At 46.0% G+C, this 15,214-nt stretch overlaps 1 protein-coding gene across 2 annotated transcripts in view; it reads right to left on the bottom strand.

Moving 5' to 3' along the window:
• LOC135549093 (unconventional myosin-Ie-like) overlaps window positions 1-15,214 on the bottom strand; it is a 53,817-nt gene that overhangs the window by 4,431 nt on the left and 34,172 nt on the right. For both annotated transcript variants that reach the window (XM_064979155.1, XM_064979161.1), the window contains exons 7-23: window positions 14,672-14,803; window positions 14,045-14,179; window positions 13,667-13,799; window positions 12,115-12,311; window positions 11,926-12,006; window positions 10,112-10,198; window positions 9,900-9,986; window positions 8,835-9,002; window positions 8,143-8,228; window positions 6,644-6,725; window positions 6,129-6,235; window positions 5,331-5,429; window positions 4,363-4,507; window positions 2,292-2,406; window positions 1,946-2,115; window positions 1,704-1,849; window positions 16-162 (exon numbers count right to left, since the gene is read on the bottom strand). In XM_064979155.1, the coding sequence (XP_064835227.1) occupies window positions 16-162; window positions 1,704-1,849; window positions 1,946-2,115; window positions 2,292-2,406; window positions 4,363-4,507; window positions 5,331-5,429; window positions 6,129-6,235; window positions 6,644-6,725; window positions 8,143-8,228; window positions 8,835-9,002; window positions 9,900-9,986; window positions 10,112-10,198; window positions 11,926-12,006; window positions 12,115-12,311; window positions 13,667-13,799; window positions 14,045-14,179; window positions 14,672-14,803 (2,117 nt within the window). The remainder of the gene's footprint in view (window positions 1-15; window positions 163-1,703; window positions 1,850-1,945; window positions 2,116-2,291; window positions 2,407-4,362; window positions 4,508-5,330; window positions 5,430-6,128; window positions 6,236-6,643; window positions 6,726-8,142; window positions 8,229-8,834; window positions 9,003-9,899; window positions 9,987-10,111; window positions 10,199-11,925; window positions 12,007-12,114; window positions 12,312-13,666; window positions 13,800-14,044; window positions 14,180-14,671; window positions 14,804-15,214) is intronic.

Genomic DNA, 15,214 nt, shown 5'->3' with positions numbered 1-15,214 from the left:
GTTTACAGCACGTACGTGGTGCCAAACTTGAGCGGCAGATTCCTCTGGGTCCTCTCCTCGAACCTGCGGGCCAGCAGGCTGATGAACTCTGTCTTAAAGGTGCACTCCAGCAGGCTGTCATACTCCTGCTCATGCAGGATCAGCAGGTCGTCCTGCATTGTGCTGAGGAACAGGGACAGACCAATCAGTTGGGACTGGGAAGCAACTTTGTGACATGCACTGTAATGTGACAGATATTAATAAAGTTTGATTTGAAGTTTGAACCGATATGTTGGAGGAGAGTGATTGTGAATTCGACATTCGATTCTATTGTCACAAAACATAGTACATCTGCATGTAAACGCCAAACGCTCCAGATGAATTATTTTATTTTACCAGGCAGGTCAATTAAGAACAAATTCCCTCCTGAATGACGGCCATTTGTTTTGTTGAAGTCACCAGTAAAGACAAATAGTACTGACAGCATCAGCCCAGAGGTCAGGTCAATTATTACGACTCACATTACTTCATGACCCACTAAGCTTGATATTTGCATATAACCAGTGAGAGGCAACGCAGCAGGTAAATAAGGAGAAAGGGAAACCTGTTCCTGCAACTCACACAGCATGCACTGTTTCTCCCAATGAACTAAAGTCTTCTCCAATGAGCTTTTTACAATGCCTGCTTTCCCTCCCAGCACCACCTGGTTCATATTACCCACAACCCCCCACTCAATCACACAGACTCAAAAGCCACGTCTGTGTCTCTACAAAGTATTCTACAATGTCATGTGCAACATTCAAACAAATAAGTTTTGAACAACAAGCTATATGATAATACAAGTCCTACAGTTACACTCATAATCCAGTTGAGTGTTAAACACGGCTTTGACCAGTCAAGTTTTTTCTCTTTCTTTTTTCCTCACTGGTTATATGCAAATGTAAAGCTTAGTGGGTCACAGAGTAATGTGGGTCGTAATAATTGACCTGACGTCTGGGCTGATGCTGTCGGTATTATTCCTCTTTACTGGTGACTTCAACAAAACAAAATGGCCGTCATTGTAAATAAGAATTTCTTCTTAATTGACCTGCCTGGTAAAATAAAGGCAGAATAAAATAATTACTCTGAAGCGTACTATGTAGTTGTGTTGAGAATGTATATTCACATGTATTCACCTTTACACTCCCACACACACAGGAGCAGACATATACAAGAGGTTTGAATCTCTTCCATGTTTGTAATACCCCATGTGTGACATTTTAAGGAACATGGGAACTTGAGTGATTATACTTCCAGACTTCGTAGCTTTTACATTTCTGCAGATAGCTGTAGCTTAACATGTTGGGTTTCTGTGAGCTGACAGAACAATCTCATGTGTAATGGGGGGCTGATTCCTGAGCTGTTTATCAAGTTTCTTAATGAGACTCAGTGAGTAGTATCTTTTGTACTTGAAAATACAGAAACCCAGATACCATGAATGTACAACCGTTTGGATGACATCACTGACAAGAACAATAGTCTCTATGTACAGTATATTGTGCATCTATTTGTGACTGCTGGTGAAAAGTGTTGCACTTTAACTAGCTGGCTTTGCGAGGCCTTGAGTCTGCTGGTCCTGTGTGTTCTTACTGCTTAAAGGGAATAAACACTAAACAGTCAGTATGGGGCTTGGCAGACCCTGCCAGCATCTCCTGGCGCCTGGGTCAGGACCTGGGTCATAATACCTGAGAGACACAGCCAGAATCTTCTCCACATCAATCCGCCTCTTCAGTACCTCGGTCACCTGACCTTTCTCAGGGCCCTGCTTCACCTTTTCTCTCCCAATCAGGTACATACACTTCGGGGTCAGGATCAAGTCTCTCTTAATGCCCTGGAAACACATATGGACAGAGAGGAGGCAAACGGTCATTGGACTAACAATATCAGAAACAAACAAACAGAGAATTCTGCTGCTCAAGACACCCACTTTGAAGCGACGGTCGTATTTTGTGACTTTGTCAGCGAAGTCAATCTTTTCCCTCTTGGCCAGGAACTGTCGTAGCTCAGGCCTGTCGTCCATACCGAGGTAGTCCCCTACAAAGTTCCTGTTGAGGCTGTGTCTCCTCCGATCCTTCCTGTTCACCAGCAGGTCAGAGGCTGGGGACAGACACACAGGGACAGACAGTCAGACAAGAATGCATACATACAGTCTCAATTCAGTTCATTTTCAGAAGCATTAGACCAGAACCTTGATACTATTTGACATCTAAGTTTTAATATTAGTCATGACGATTAGGCTATTTAGTTTTTTTCAAAACATGATTGTCACTCACCTTCCTCCCTCATCTGAACGTACTTCTTGCGGGCCACATACTTGCGCCAGGCTTTCTGGATGGCCCTGGCATGGCTGTCAAACTTACGTTCCCTTGTCTCCTCCAACAGGAAGAGCTGTAGAGAGAGGCACAGATATGAAAACATTTATACCTGATCAACCTGTGACAGCAAAACATACTGGGCATACCTCCGTGTAGACACACCCAAATACAATGACAGGGATGACTGTACAGACATATTGTTAATGCCTGAAGAAATCTGAATATACAAACATTCCAAGTTCCAAGTTGTCAGGTTTTTTCAGATTCCAATGAGTATATAATAACATACCACTACAATGTTCTCTCCAAAGAAAAAGGTGGACTGTTTGGAGCCTGAAAGGAGCCATGCCTAATACGCTATTTTCTCCAATGTCCAGGCTCATGCGCACAGATAGTAACAGTGCTATCGGTGGGTGGGCCATCAAGTCCTAAGCCCACCCTGGGTCAGCTACCTCCCTCTCATTTCCTAATGGCCCCCCAGACACCCAGCATCAAATCTCCCCACCCCTGTCCCAGACTAAATATCATGCCCACTCACACATGCCCAATGCCGCCCTGGCACTGCCACACCCCTGCCACAGGCCACACAGGCTCGGTCATGTCCTATCACTTTACATCAAATTACCCTTTAGTTACTAAACACATTTAAACTAGATCTGAATGTCAAATCAAATCCAAGTTTATTGGTCACATGCACACACTCATCAACAATTTGGTAAATAACAATATCGATCAAAATGTTAAGTTTAAGATTTTTTTTAAATAAAAACTTGTATGAGTAGTAAGTTCACAATAGAACAAGAAGTATGATTGATTTAACTAAATTAATGTTTATACATGTTAAAATAAAATGGGGGAAAAAAACAGTAGTGAGGATAAGAATGACTATGAAAGGAAGGAGATGACCGTTAAAGAGACTGTGGAGCCAGTGTTTAATCTGGGCTGGGAGTGTGTTTAAGCCATCCAGACCTTTAACTCTGAGCAGCATCTGACAGTGTCACACCTCTGACAGACAGTGTCTCACAGGGCTAACCATTAGCACCTTGTGAGACAGTCTACTCTGAAGAGAGAGTGATTCTACTCTTGGCCTGGACTCAAACTATGTCATCTAATAGCATGAAGAGAAAAAAATGCTTTAGCCATGTACTAATGACTTTGTGTCAGCGTCTTATCAGAGGGAGGTTTGTTTTGAGAAGCCTGGCAGCTGGGTAATCGCAGGCTCCGCCCCGTGTGATATTTGTGTTTCATAAGCACACCTCAGTCGCATGGGCTCAGGGGGGCAATGTGGGAGAAGGGGGGGATGGGAACTTGGCAGTCTGCTGCTGGAATCACACAAGGCCTGATTCAGGACTATGTAATGTATCTTCATGTATGTGTGTACAGATGTCAACAACTGATCTCACAGGCTCGCCACAAGCACAGCTTTCATTGGAGCCGTGGGAAAAAGTGCAGTTACGGTGGAAAAAACACCCTCCAATGTCCCACCTCCTTGACCACAGCATTGCACTGTAGTATGAGTTCCAGTGTAGTGTTGACTCAACAGCTCTGACATGGGCACCAGAGCTGGGTCTAACCCCCTCCTTCCTGCTCCCCAATCACAGATATACTGACATGTTCCTGAATACTACAGCCTTTTATGGTGTTCAGTCTAAAAACTATTGAGTCTTGGATTTCTCTCCCTGACAACAGAATTATTGCATGCCAACGCACATGTCAACAACACCATGGCAGCCTGTAGCCTATGAGAGATCTAATTCTACGCCTGTTCTAACCTGCTAGAAGAACGTTAGGTAGGTGGCATTTTCATTGGACGAAGGCAGGTTGGTGGTACAGGGGCGGTCACAGAGGTGTGGTCTAAATGTATGTAGGCAGGTCAGAGAGGGGTGGTCTAACTGTATGTAGGCAGGTCACAGAGGTGTGGTCTAAATGTATGTAGGCAGGTCAGAGAGGGGGGTTCTGACTGTATGTAGGCAGGTCACAGAGGTGTGGTCTAAATGTATGTAGGCAGGTCAGAAAGGGGTGGTCTTACCGACTCAGGTGCTTTGATGAAGACCTTTGTGCGTCCAAGCTGGAACTGGTCCTGGTCCATGTTGACTGCACGTAGGAGATGAAGAACACCCTGCTTCTCATCGCCACGCCATGTAGGCCACGACTCCTTAGTCAGGATGGCATACCTGAGGAACATAATGAGGGAGAGAGAAAGATAATTAGATGAAGACAAAGAGGAGAGAGGGAGATTGAGAGAGAAATCCACAACCAAACCCTCATTTTGAATTTTGGACATGTTGCTGCAGCATTTGCGAGGGATTAAGCATATGAGCAGTGTCAGGCCTATGCCAGGTGTACAGGAGCGGTATACTATTGCTATCTCTGTCCTATATGATGCAATGGAGATGAAAGAGGTCTGGGGAAAATACATTCACCACAAGTCTAACAATACAATAACCAAACTCTAAACTCAGCCGTGCGTTTTCAGTATGTGTATGATACAGTAAAGCCTACAACAGAAGCCCTGAGCTCTCCCTGTGTTCTATAGCAGTGGTTCTCATCAGGAGGCTCAGCACACAGCCTGTTCCTTCGGGCTTGCCAACACGAACATTAGCAAAGTGAGCACTTCCTGATTGCCTGCAAATGCCGACCCTGTGTCCTTTGCCTGAGAGAGATGAGAGAGAGACCGCCCTACCCTATACTGCCGAATGGGATAGGAGCATACAAAACCAACCGCTGTCATTCTGGGAGGGCAGGGCAGATTGTGTCACACGAAAGTGACTCATACATATATATATTCTTAATTCCATTCCTTTACTTGTGTGTATTGGCTATATGTTGTGACATTGTTAGATATTACTTGTTAAATATTGCTGCACTGTCAGAACTAGAAGCACAACCATTTCACTACACTCGCAATAGCATCTGCTAAACACGTGTATGTGACCAATACAATTTGATTTGATATACACTGAAAGTGTAGAATTCATTCATTCCTTTATGCCTTACCTGTTGAGGAACTTCCTGAAGACTCTGCGGTAGGCATAGCCAGCACGCCTCACCCTGATGTTCTCCTTCAGGCCCAGGTACTCCACTTGGTGCTTTACCCTGAGGAAGAAGAGGGGAATACAGAGGGGAATACAGGGTCAGTCTGGCTGGGATATAGCAGTGAAGACGTTTATCTGTCAGCATCTACCTTCTTCCATTTCTAAGATAAATCTATATAGATCAATTGTATTTTATAATGAACCTTATGGTGGGGCTATAAAATAATTCATATTTTCCAACACTAAGGATACTGTAAGGTACTAAAGAATCTCTTTATGCACCCAGTCTTCCTGTGAAAACAGCAGTTCCGGTGCTAATTAGGCAGTCCGGCCTGAGCCTGAGCCTGAGCCTGAGCCTGAGCCTGAACCTGAGCCTGAGCCTGAGCCTGAGCCTGAGCCTGAGCCTGAGCCCAGCTCACTGCTGCTCACAACAGGAAGGCCATTAGGACCAAACACAGCACCCTGCATCAGTACATCTCGTACCCAGCCAGGGAGGAAAGAGCGGGAAGGAAAAACAGAGGGAGTTAGAGTAAGACTTCCTCCATCACCCAGTCTTAAAGAGGCCAGAACAGGGAAATACAGTATGATTCAACAAGCAGACCTAACAACATTGAGTTGAGTAATGGAATATCCTGCTCAATATCAATTGACAATCTCCAGAACAAACTGTAAATGATGTAATAAAAAACGCTTTAGTTTGACACATCTCAAAGACTGTGTGTTTTGCAGTTCCCTGACATTTCAGCGTTCAGACACTCACCGGCTCTCCTCCCAATCCTTGGGCTTCTTGGTCTCATTGGGTTTGATGCAGCGGATGTAGTGAGGGGTGCACTTCATCAGCGTCTGGACCAGGTCATTCGCTTGTTTCTGAACGAAGAAGGAGGAGGAAGAAGAGGAGGAGGGAGAGGATGAAGAATAGTTTGTGTTTAAAATATATCAACTGTATCTACATGTTGTTGATGAATCACTGTTTGTACTCCAAGCTGTAGTGTTCAGGGACACAGCACTGACGCCACTGATTACAAGATGGTATCTTTGTGCTTGAAAGATACTGATGCGTGTCAGAGAGAGAACCTGAACCCTGATTAAAACTGTCATCGCTAGAACACAGCGACGACACTAAAACAACACTGGAGTGAATGAGCGTTTCATCCCCAGGCTCTGGATTTGCACCTGACAGAGAGGGATAAGGTCAGGTAGGGGCGTGGCCCACAGACACACCCATGTCACTGATGTACGGTGTACAAACACACGTCTCACAGCTGCTCAACACACCTTGATTTTACTGCCCGCTGTCGTTGGCCGGCCTTTCTTTTCGGCGTTGAGGTTATCTGGAAACAGGGCCCTGATGAAAGCTCTGTAGAGGAGATCCAGGGTGTAATAAGGACTGATAGACAACATTGGCAACGTATATAGAAGACCAGGCTAAGACTGTTCTCCACTTTAGTTTTCTTAGAAGCAGCAAATTCAGGTCTGTGGAATCTCTGCGCTGGCTGCCAGTGGCTCAGCTCACATTGTTGTTTAGCTTCAAGGAACTGAGCTGAAGTTTGAATAACTGTGGTTTTTAGCTGCTCTCCTGCCAAACTGTGACTTTTACTTCCTCAAAAATGTGCATTTTTATTGCACTGACTGGAAAGTTATACCAGCAAATATGGTATTTTCTTTATACACAATTCCTTGTAATCATGCTACAGTCAGAATGTCCTCACTCACAACATGCTCTCTAAACCCATGATGGATGTGTGCTGGTCAGAATGTAGCACATAGTTGCCAGCATTCCAGAACCTCAAGAACACTTCTGATCTCAACCTTTCTGTTTATCACTTGAAGTGCTCACGTGCTCTTTTTGCAGTCCTCAAATAAACCTTTTGTAAATAACAACAAGGTTCAAGAAATCTACTGCTTAATGAATTACTTATTTGTTGTTGACAAACATACCAGTCAAGTAAAAACAAATACAGGGACAGTCAAGACACAGAATGTGCAAACGTTTACACACGAGGGCTACCATCTTTCCCTGCAGGAGTATTTGTCTGGTCTTAAACTTTTTAATCAAGGCCATGGGGACATAAGGGAGGATCAGTGGGCTTTGTGTGTGCAGATGGACCAGCAGCATGCTAACAATGTCCAGCTGACTATAATGATATTTTCTTTCTTCTCTGAGCAGACCTGCTGCGCTAAGGAATGAGGCTCCTTTCCCTCCACACATTTGTGTCTGTGTGTCTATAAGTGTCTGTGTGTGTGTGTGTGTGTGTGTGTGTGTGTGTGTGTGTGTGTGTGTGTGTGTGTGAGTGTGTGTGTGTGTGTGTGTGTGTGTGATCACGTGTCTGAATGGGGTTTGGGGGTCTTGGCATGGCCCACCGTGCAGGCCCCCCTGCAGGCTACACACAAAAGGGCTTTAGAGGCTGTGGAGGCTGTTTGCACAGATGGCCACTGGCGGCACAAAGGAGGCCCAGGAACGCACAAGACGGGCAGGGGAGTCTACTCCTCAATGCGGCTCCCTAAGGAGACAGTGAGACACTCGCCAGACCTTAGAAGTCCTGAGCAAACCCCCTAGAGAGGGGAGAGCACCTCCAGCCCTGCACACGCCTATTGATCTGCCTTTTCCAGCTGCACTAGTCATCTGCAAGTCTCCTTCAGATGCATTCATTCATATACATCATAAAAGAAGATCTCTCTTTGTGGACCTCTAAACAAAATGCTGGGCCCGGTCTCAGAAAGAACAGCTAGCTGCATATACTCTCTAATGCTCGCATAAGTGATGAGTGACTTACATTTCGCTGCTTTGCATCAACTCGATGAGGTCACTGAAGAGGACGTCACGGTTCCTCTCACAGAAACCCTCTGCGTCGTAGGACACCTGGAGGAGAGATGTTAGAGGGTTAGTGACGATCACAGCACACAGTTAACCCATTCAGATAGCAGTTAGTACCCTCTGCTCAGTCCAGGTACCCTATCAAAATTAACTGAGAGAATGTTAAGAGCAACAACAAAGAATTCATTGACAAAAGAGAAACGATTGATGACAGGTTCTCTGCAAGACCACCAATGTTGCATTTTTAAGCTTGCTTCCCAACTACAGCTTCATATACATAGAGTGTGTATAGATCATCGGTATAACCACTATAGTCTGGGGTAGTAATGTAGGAATGTTCTAAGCCATGATGACTTAGGATCAGGACCCCTCCAAGCCATTATGACATGTTTATTAGGACTTGTGGCATGCAGAGTGTACCAGGCGGAGACACCAAACACATCTGAAGCACACAGCACAGACCATGAGAATGGGTGAGAGAAATGGAGAAAGAGTGAGAAAAGGACTGGAAAAGATAAATAGATGACATGAGAAGAAGAAAGAGCACAACAGTGTGAAAGACAGAATGAGAGAAAGATAGAGACGAGAGATGAGAGGAGAGAGGGATAAGGAGAGGAGAAGAGAAGAGAGGTATACTGCAGTGTTGCAGACCTTGCCAGCGTAGTGGTGGATGATGAAGCCTTGGTTCCAGCTGTTGAAGTGTTCATGGGAGTTGATGGCCACCCTCAGCTTCTGCAGCATGGTCTGGTCTGCCCCCTCGCCCACCGCGTGCATGGTGGCACACACGTCATCCAGGATACTCATGATGCCAGGGGGGTTCTGGGAGGAGAACCAAAGAGATGAGCACAGAGAATAACCTCAGCCACAACACATCAGATCTAAAACATGAACATATCCCCCATGACCATCTATGATTATAACTGACAATGCCAAGTTTCTCCACACACTAGACACTCTTTCTGAATTCCACATAAATACATGTCATGTCAATGTCATGGATAGGCTAAAGTGATAAACATGGGTTACAGTGTTCATTGTGTACTCCACCAGCTCAAAGCATAACAGCAGAGCCAATTTATAATTAGCTACCGCGTTGCATCCCAGAACATCACACACCCACACACTGAATGATGTCATCACAACACACACACACACAGCTGCTGCCCTATCTGGCTCCACACTGTGTCCATGGACACGGCGGCCAGTGGCCTTAACTAGGGACAGTAGTTGCAGTGTCTCTGGCTCTTTAGTTGTGGCAAAGTCACAAACAGAGAACACAGGTTTCTGTCACTAGTGTAAATGAAGCTCTGGTGAAGTTCCCATTCACAGATGTAGCTAACTGGTCTAAAACAGAGGAGTCAGAGACTGGACACAGTCTCTCTGCTTGGCTGCCTCAGATCACAGCTTGTTTAAGGGTCGCCCTTGTTGTGGATTTCATGGATTAAGCCTCTCAGCGGGATGGATAAATCAAATTAAGAGGCATGTCGGCACGTTTGAGGATGTTAGACTGCCGGTCATGGGAAGAGTGGGGAGGCTTCAGTGGCTCTACTGTAACTCAATTGGCAGAGTGTTTGCTCTTATTTGGAGCATTATGATGGCAGGCATAACAAACCACACATCTATCTAAATCAGTCTCAATTGTTTCCCCTTATCCCATTTATATGTGACTTCAAGGTATGCATTAAATTAATAGTGGGCACTGGGGACTCTACTTACCAGTTTGCTCTCAATGAGATCGCAGACAATCTTGTTGTTAAAGTATTCGATAGGAGTCCACCGGATGCCTTCTTGTACATACTCCTCCTAGAGAGAGAGGGGGGAGAAGAGTGATTGGTCTGATGATGATTCTCTACTTATTCATGAGACAAGTAGCTTCTGCTGGTGAAAAGGTGTGAGAACAATGTGTGAAAAAAAGCCCAAAACATTACCTGCTCAGCTTTAAGTGTGAGCTCAATGAAGATCTGCTGCAGTTTCTCATTCACAAAGTTGATGCAGAACTGCTCAAAGCCATTTTTCTACACAGAAAGAGATGGTGTGTTAGTGATAAACCAGAGAGGCTGTGAGAGTGAGGTCATCCGTACAGACACAGAGAGGCTGTGAGAGTGAGGTCATCCGTACAGACACAGAGAGGCTGTGAGAGTGAGGTCATCCGTACAGACACAGAGAGGCTGTGAGAGTGAGGTCATCCGTACAGACACAGAGAGGCTGTGAGAGTGAGGTCATCCGTACAGACACAGAGAGGCTGTGAGAGTGAGGTCTTCCGTACAGACACAGAGAGGCTGTGAGAGTGAGGTCATCCGTACAGACACAGAGAGGCTGTGAGAGTGAGGTCATCCGTACAGACACAGAGAGGCTGTGAGAGTGAGGTCATCCGTACAGACACAGAGAGGCTGTGAGAGTGAGGTCTTCCGTACAGACACAGAGAGGCTGTGAGAGTGAGGTCATCCGTACAGACACAGAGAGGCTGTGAGAGTGAGGTCATCCGTACAGACACAGAGAGGCTGTGAGAGTGAGGTCATCCGTACAGACACAGAGAGGCTGTGAGAGTGAGGTCATCCGTACAGACACAGAGAGGCTGTGAGAGTGAGGTCATCCGTACAGACACAGAGAGGCTGTGAGAGTGAGGTCATCCGTACAGACACAGAGAGGCTGTGAGAGTGAGGTCATCCGTACAGACACAGAGAGGCTGTGAGAGTGAGGTCATCCGTACAGACACAGAGAGGCTGTGAGAGTGAGGTCATCCGTACAGACACAGAGAGGCTGTGAGAGTGAGGTCATCCGTACAGACACAGAGAGGCTGTGAGAGTGAGGTCATCCGTACAGACACAGAGAGGCTGTGAGAGTGAGGTCATCCGTACAGACACAGAGAGGCTGTGAGAGTGAGGTCATCCGTACAGACACAGAGAGGCTGTGAGAGTGAGGTCATCCGTACAGACACAGAGAGGCTGTGAGAGTGAGGTCATCCGTACAGACACAGAGAGGCTGTGAGAGTGAGGTCATCCGTACAGACACAGAGAGGCTGTGAGAGTGAGGTCATCCGTACAGACACAGAGAGCTGGGGAACTCCTCTGGGCTTCCTGAATGGGCCCCTTTTATGAGGTGAGGATATCTACCAGTCAGCCTGGCGTGGCTGGAGGAAAACATCTACACAGTACTTTACACCACAATAGACCTGGGACATGAGACTAATGTTTTATCTAAAGAAACCCAATATATCCCATCTCAGGTCATCTGAGCACTAACACAGGAGGTTTATTTTCTCTGTGCTTTGTTAGTAATAGGCCTGTGTATTAACATAAGGACTGTGGACGGACCCCACCACTGTTTAGATAACAGTTGTATGCTATCTAAACTTACAGCTTTACATTAGCTCATGTTAGGTATCAGAGGACAGGTACATCATGGTTTGAGACTGTCGCCACGCTACGACACTGAAGCTGGCCCGTTTCTTTATTTAATCAAGGGCAGTCCTTTTCAGGGGGCATCAGTGAGACCCCCAATAATGCAACCTAAACAAACAGCTAATCAGATTAGAAAGGTCCATTAAAGAATGCTGTCCCAATCAAGAGATGGGACATAATCCAGACACTTGACAGAATCGGTCTGATCCTCTGTCTTTAAGCTGTGTAACTACCTAAACTTTACTATGATTACTGCGATGTAGTGACCATGTATCACCTTATGCTATGATTTCCAAATGTAAATCACAAAACATAAAAGGGCAAATGTACAGAAAACTTACTTGGAATATTTCAAATCCATAGATATCCAACACGCCAATATTAAACTCTTGATGAACCTTCACGATGGCTTTGTTGATGGACTGAAACAGAAAAAAAATGCTTTGTTACATTTGGCCATTTATGAAGGGAGAGGACCGGGTATTATTCTAAAGGTCAACAGGTCATGGAGAAGGAGTGTCCATTCATACCTCTACTAGGAAGTCAAAAACACGTGAGTGCAGGGCCTTGGACAGGGCATCCCGTGTGTAACACGCCTGCTCCACATTCAGTGTCACATCGATGGACTCCATAGAACTGCCCCACTTGCTGTCCATCTTCCTGCTGGTCAACTTCTCCTTCAGCCGCTTCTGGTCAATCCCCAGCAGAAAAGCAGGGAAGGCCAGGACTGTAGAGAGAGAGATGAAAGAGAATGAAGAAAGAGACAGACAGATGTGTGGCACACACCCTCCTCATGAAACAAAACACCAGTACATTCTGAATACGTTGGAGCCAATAAATAAAGGGTTCAACAACAAAACGGAATGCAATCAAGTCTGGTGATGACTCATTGCTCCCTCCTCCCTGCCATAGCCACAACAACTGGGTTCACCTAGCAGAGGCCTGAGCATGCGGAGGGCCATTAGGACTCTCCTGAGAGCCCATCCCTGCCTCATTACACTGAGTCACTTCCCCCAGAAGGAAACTGCTCTCAGTCTCTGGGTCTAACTCTGGGTCTGACGAATAGCCCCCGTTTGGGAAATGAGGGTGTGACTGACTGTACTCCATACCACAGCACAGGCCAAGTCTATCCTCAGGACCATGCTGCATCTCCTACTGTAGCCTGCCAATGCACTCTCCCTCAAAGAGGATATAGATAGTATCAATGATGAGCAGCCAGTTCATCTATACCAAAAATAATGATCCATACCAGTCTGATGGATGGTTAGAGGTTTATATGTACAGTACAAGAGAGTGTTCTTTCTAATGAATCTGAGGCAGGGATTTGTTTGGCTGAGCATGAGCAGATGTTTATGCCGACTTGTGTTGGTGTGGTTTTATATGGGGCACCAGGGGTCTTGATATGTGAAACACATTGCAGTCAGACAGGAAGTGATATAGGGGGGAAGAGGAAACGCAGGCTCCACACAACGCCGCTTTGTACCTTGGATAACCAGAGGAGCTACATTTCATCATTCAGCCTGGATGGGTGGCTGTGAGGCGGGCAAGGAAGTAGAGGAGGGAGGGAGGGAGGGAGGGAGGGAGGGAGGGAGGGAGGGAGGGAGGGAGGGAGGGAGGGAGGGAGGGGAAGAGAGGGGCGGGGGAAGAGTAGGAGTGGTGCAGGAAGAGGCTGCGTTTCTCAGAGTAATTTTAGTCTGTGATGTAATGTACCCAGACCTTGAAAATTGTTTTTTATTTTCTCTGGTAATTCAGCGTGGCCTGGAGCTTGGCTGTAGCCCTGCATTAACACAATGAAGCTTCGGGGAGTGAAAACAGTCAGTGCAGTGTGCTGAGAAATGTGCTTCCTAACCTAACCCGTCCCATAAAGGGAAGCCCAGGACACTGGAGAGGAACGCCAGGGGAACATGCCAGTCTGCAGGCTGGAGACACACAGAGACAGTCTAACTGCATTTCAACCTGACCACGTTCTCCCTTCCCACATCCTGTTGACTCCCCTCACAGATGTGAAAGGACTGGATTGGTGCAAGCAACAAACTCTACCTAGCCCTCTACATAAACAAAGTTATAAGGGTTGGTACGTACACTCCTCGCTCTCAACGGCGGCGTAGTTCCCTGCTTCCTTGAAGTTGATGTTCCCAAGGTGCAGGACTCCGGCTACAATCTGCAGCACCAGGCCACGGTCCTCCCCTGAGATGCCAATCACCTCCATGGCATGCTGGTAGAGGACAGAGACAGAACAGGAGACATGAACCCATGGATGAAACGTGTGTTTACTTACTGTGGTACCTAAACCATGTCCTCTAATTACTCCTGTTGTGGTTTCACTGGTAAAACAAAAACAGGTGGAGTACAGGGTATAAAATGAAAACAACAGAGGAGAATGGAAGACAGACTGAGAAGAAGAGAAAGAAAGGCAGAGAGAGAGAGAGAACCATCACAATGGAAAGAAAGTAAACGTACCATAGTTTCCTGAAAATCGCTTTTGTCGTTGATGTCATCCACTTTGTAGGATCCAGACTGATTGAGGTAATTGTAGTAATCCAGGCTTGTGATTCCGAGGCTGCTCTTCTGTTCTCCAGTGGCTCCCTCTATCAACTGCACAAACAGAAGACAGTGTTAGATGATTACACCTCTGTCAAGTAAGAACCTGTATACAGTAATTCTAGACTCAAAGGTCTACAGGAGCTTTCAAGCTCTCTTGTCTTTCCTCACATTTCTACATGTCAGAAGTCTTTTAGACAGGCAGCACCATATACACATGCTCATTAAGTGATCAGCACCACACGTTTTACACCCAATTTAGAGTCATATGCTTTATTCTCCTTTCATGTGTCAAGAAAGTTGCATTATGGGAGTTTGACCGCTGCCTCTCTTCCAGAGACCTCAAGTGGTACACAGTGAGAACAACCTGACCTGCTTTCAGGAGCCAATTGGCACTTGTTACTGTTAGTGTCCTGAATGCTGAATTTCACTCATGGACACTGTGAGCCAATTCCTGTACACATTTCCCCAGTTCTAAAATGTGCACAAACACTCTTATTAAACAGGAAAATGACAAAAACACACCATGTTACTGGAGTCCCTCACCTGATAGAATATATGGAAGCTCCTCTCTCCAGGATTCCTCATGACGACGCGCGATTTCTCCAACAGGAAGTTGGAGATTTTCCCTCCATCTGGCTCTCCGCCGGAGCTGAACTGGATCTCAAAGTATTTCCCCTGAAGGAGGAGAGTGTGGCGCTTTACTATCAGCGCAGGCCTCGCTAAAGCTAAAACCCAGACCTCTCCGAACAGGAAATAACAACCATCTAATGAGTTGTATTTTGGGTGCACACCTGCAAGCCAGTGGTGTGTGTGTACTAAGGCTTAACATCTCTCTCTCTCTCTCTCTCTCTCTCTCTCTCTCTCTTTCTCTCTCTCTCTCGACAGGTCTGTCCTCTGTAATGTCTATCCCATCTTTACTGGCAGTGGAGTTCCCACTCTTTTTGGACAGTGTGTCCCCACAGCCCTGGTAAACCATGCCACACGAGGCTAGCAGCTACAGCCAAGAGGAGACAGGAGAAGGCAGTAACACAGCTTATAAAAAGAGGAGCACAATGTAATTCACTATCTCCTTTTTTTTCTCTTCTC

This window comes from Oncorhynchus masou, chromosome 1, assembly GCF_036934945.1.
Source record: "Oncorhynchus masou masou isolate Uvic2021 chromosome 1, UVic_Omas_1.1, whole genome shotgun sequence".
Classification (NCBI taxonomy): Eukaryota; Metazoa; Chordata; class Actinopteri; order Salmoniformes; family Salmonidae; genus Oncorhynchus; species Oncorhynchus masou.
This window is presented reverse-complemented; position numbering and strand designations above follow the sequence as displayed.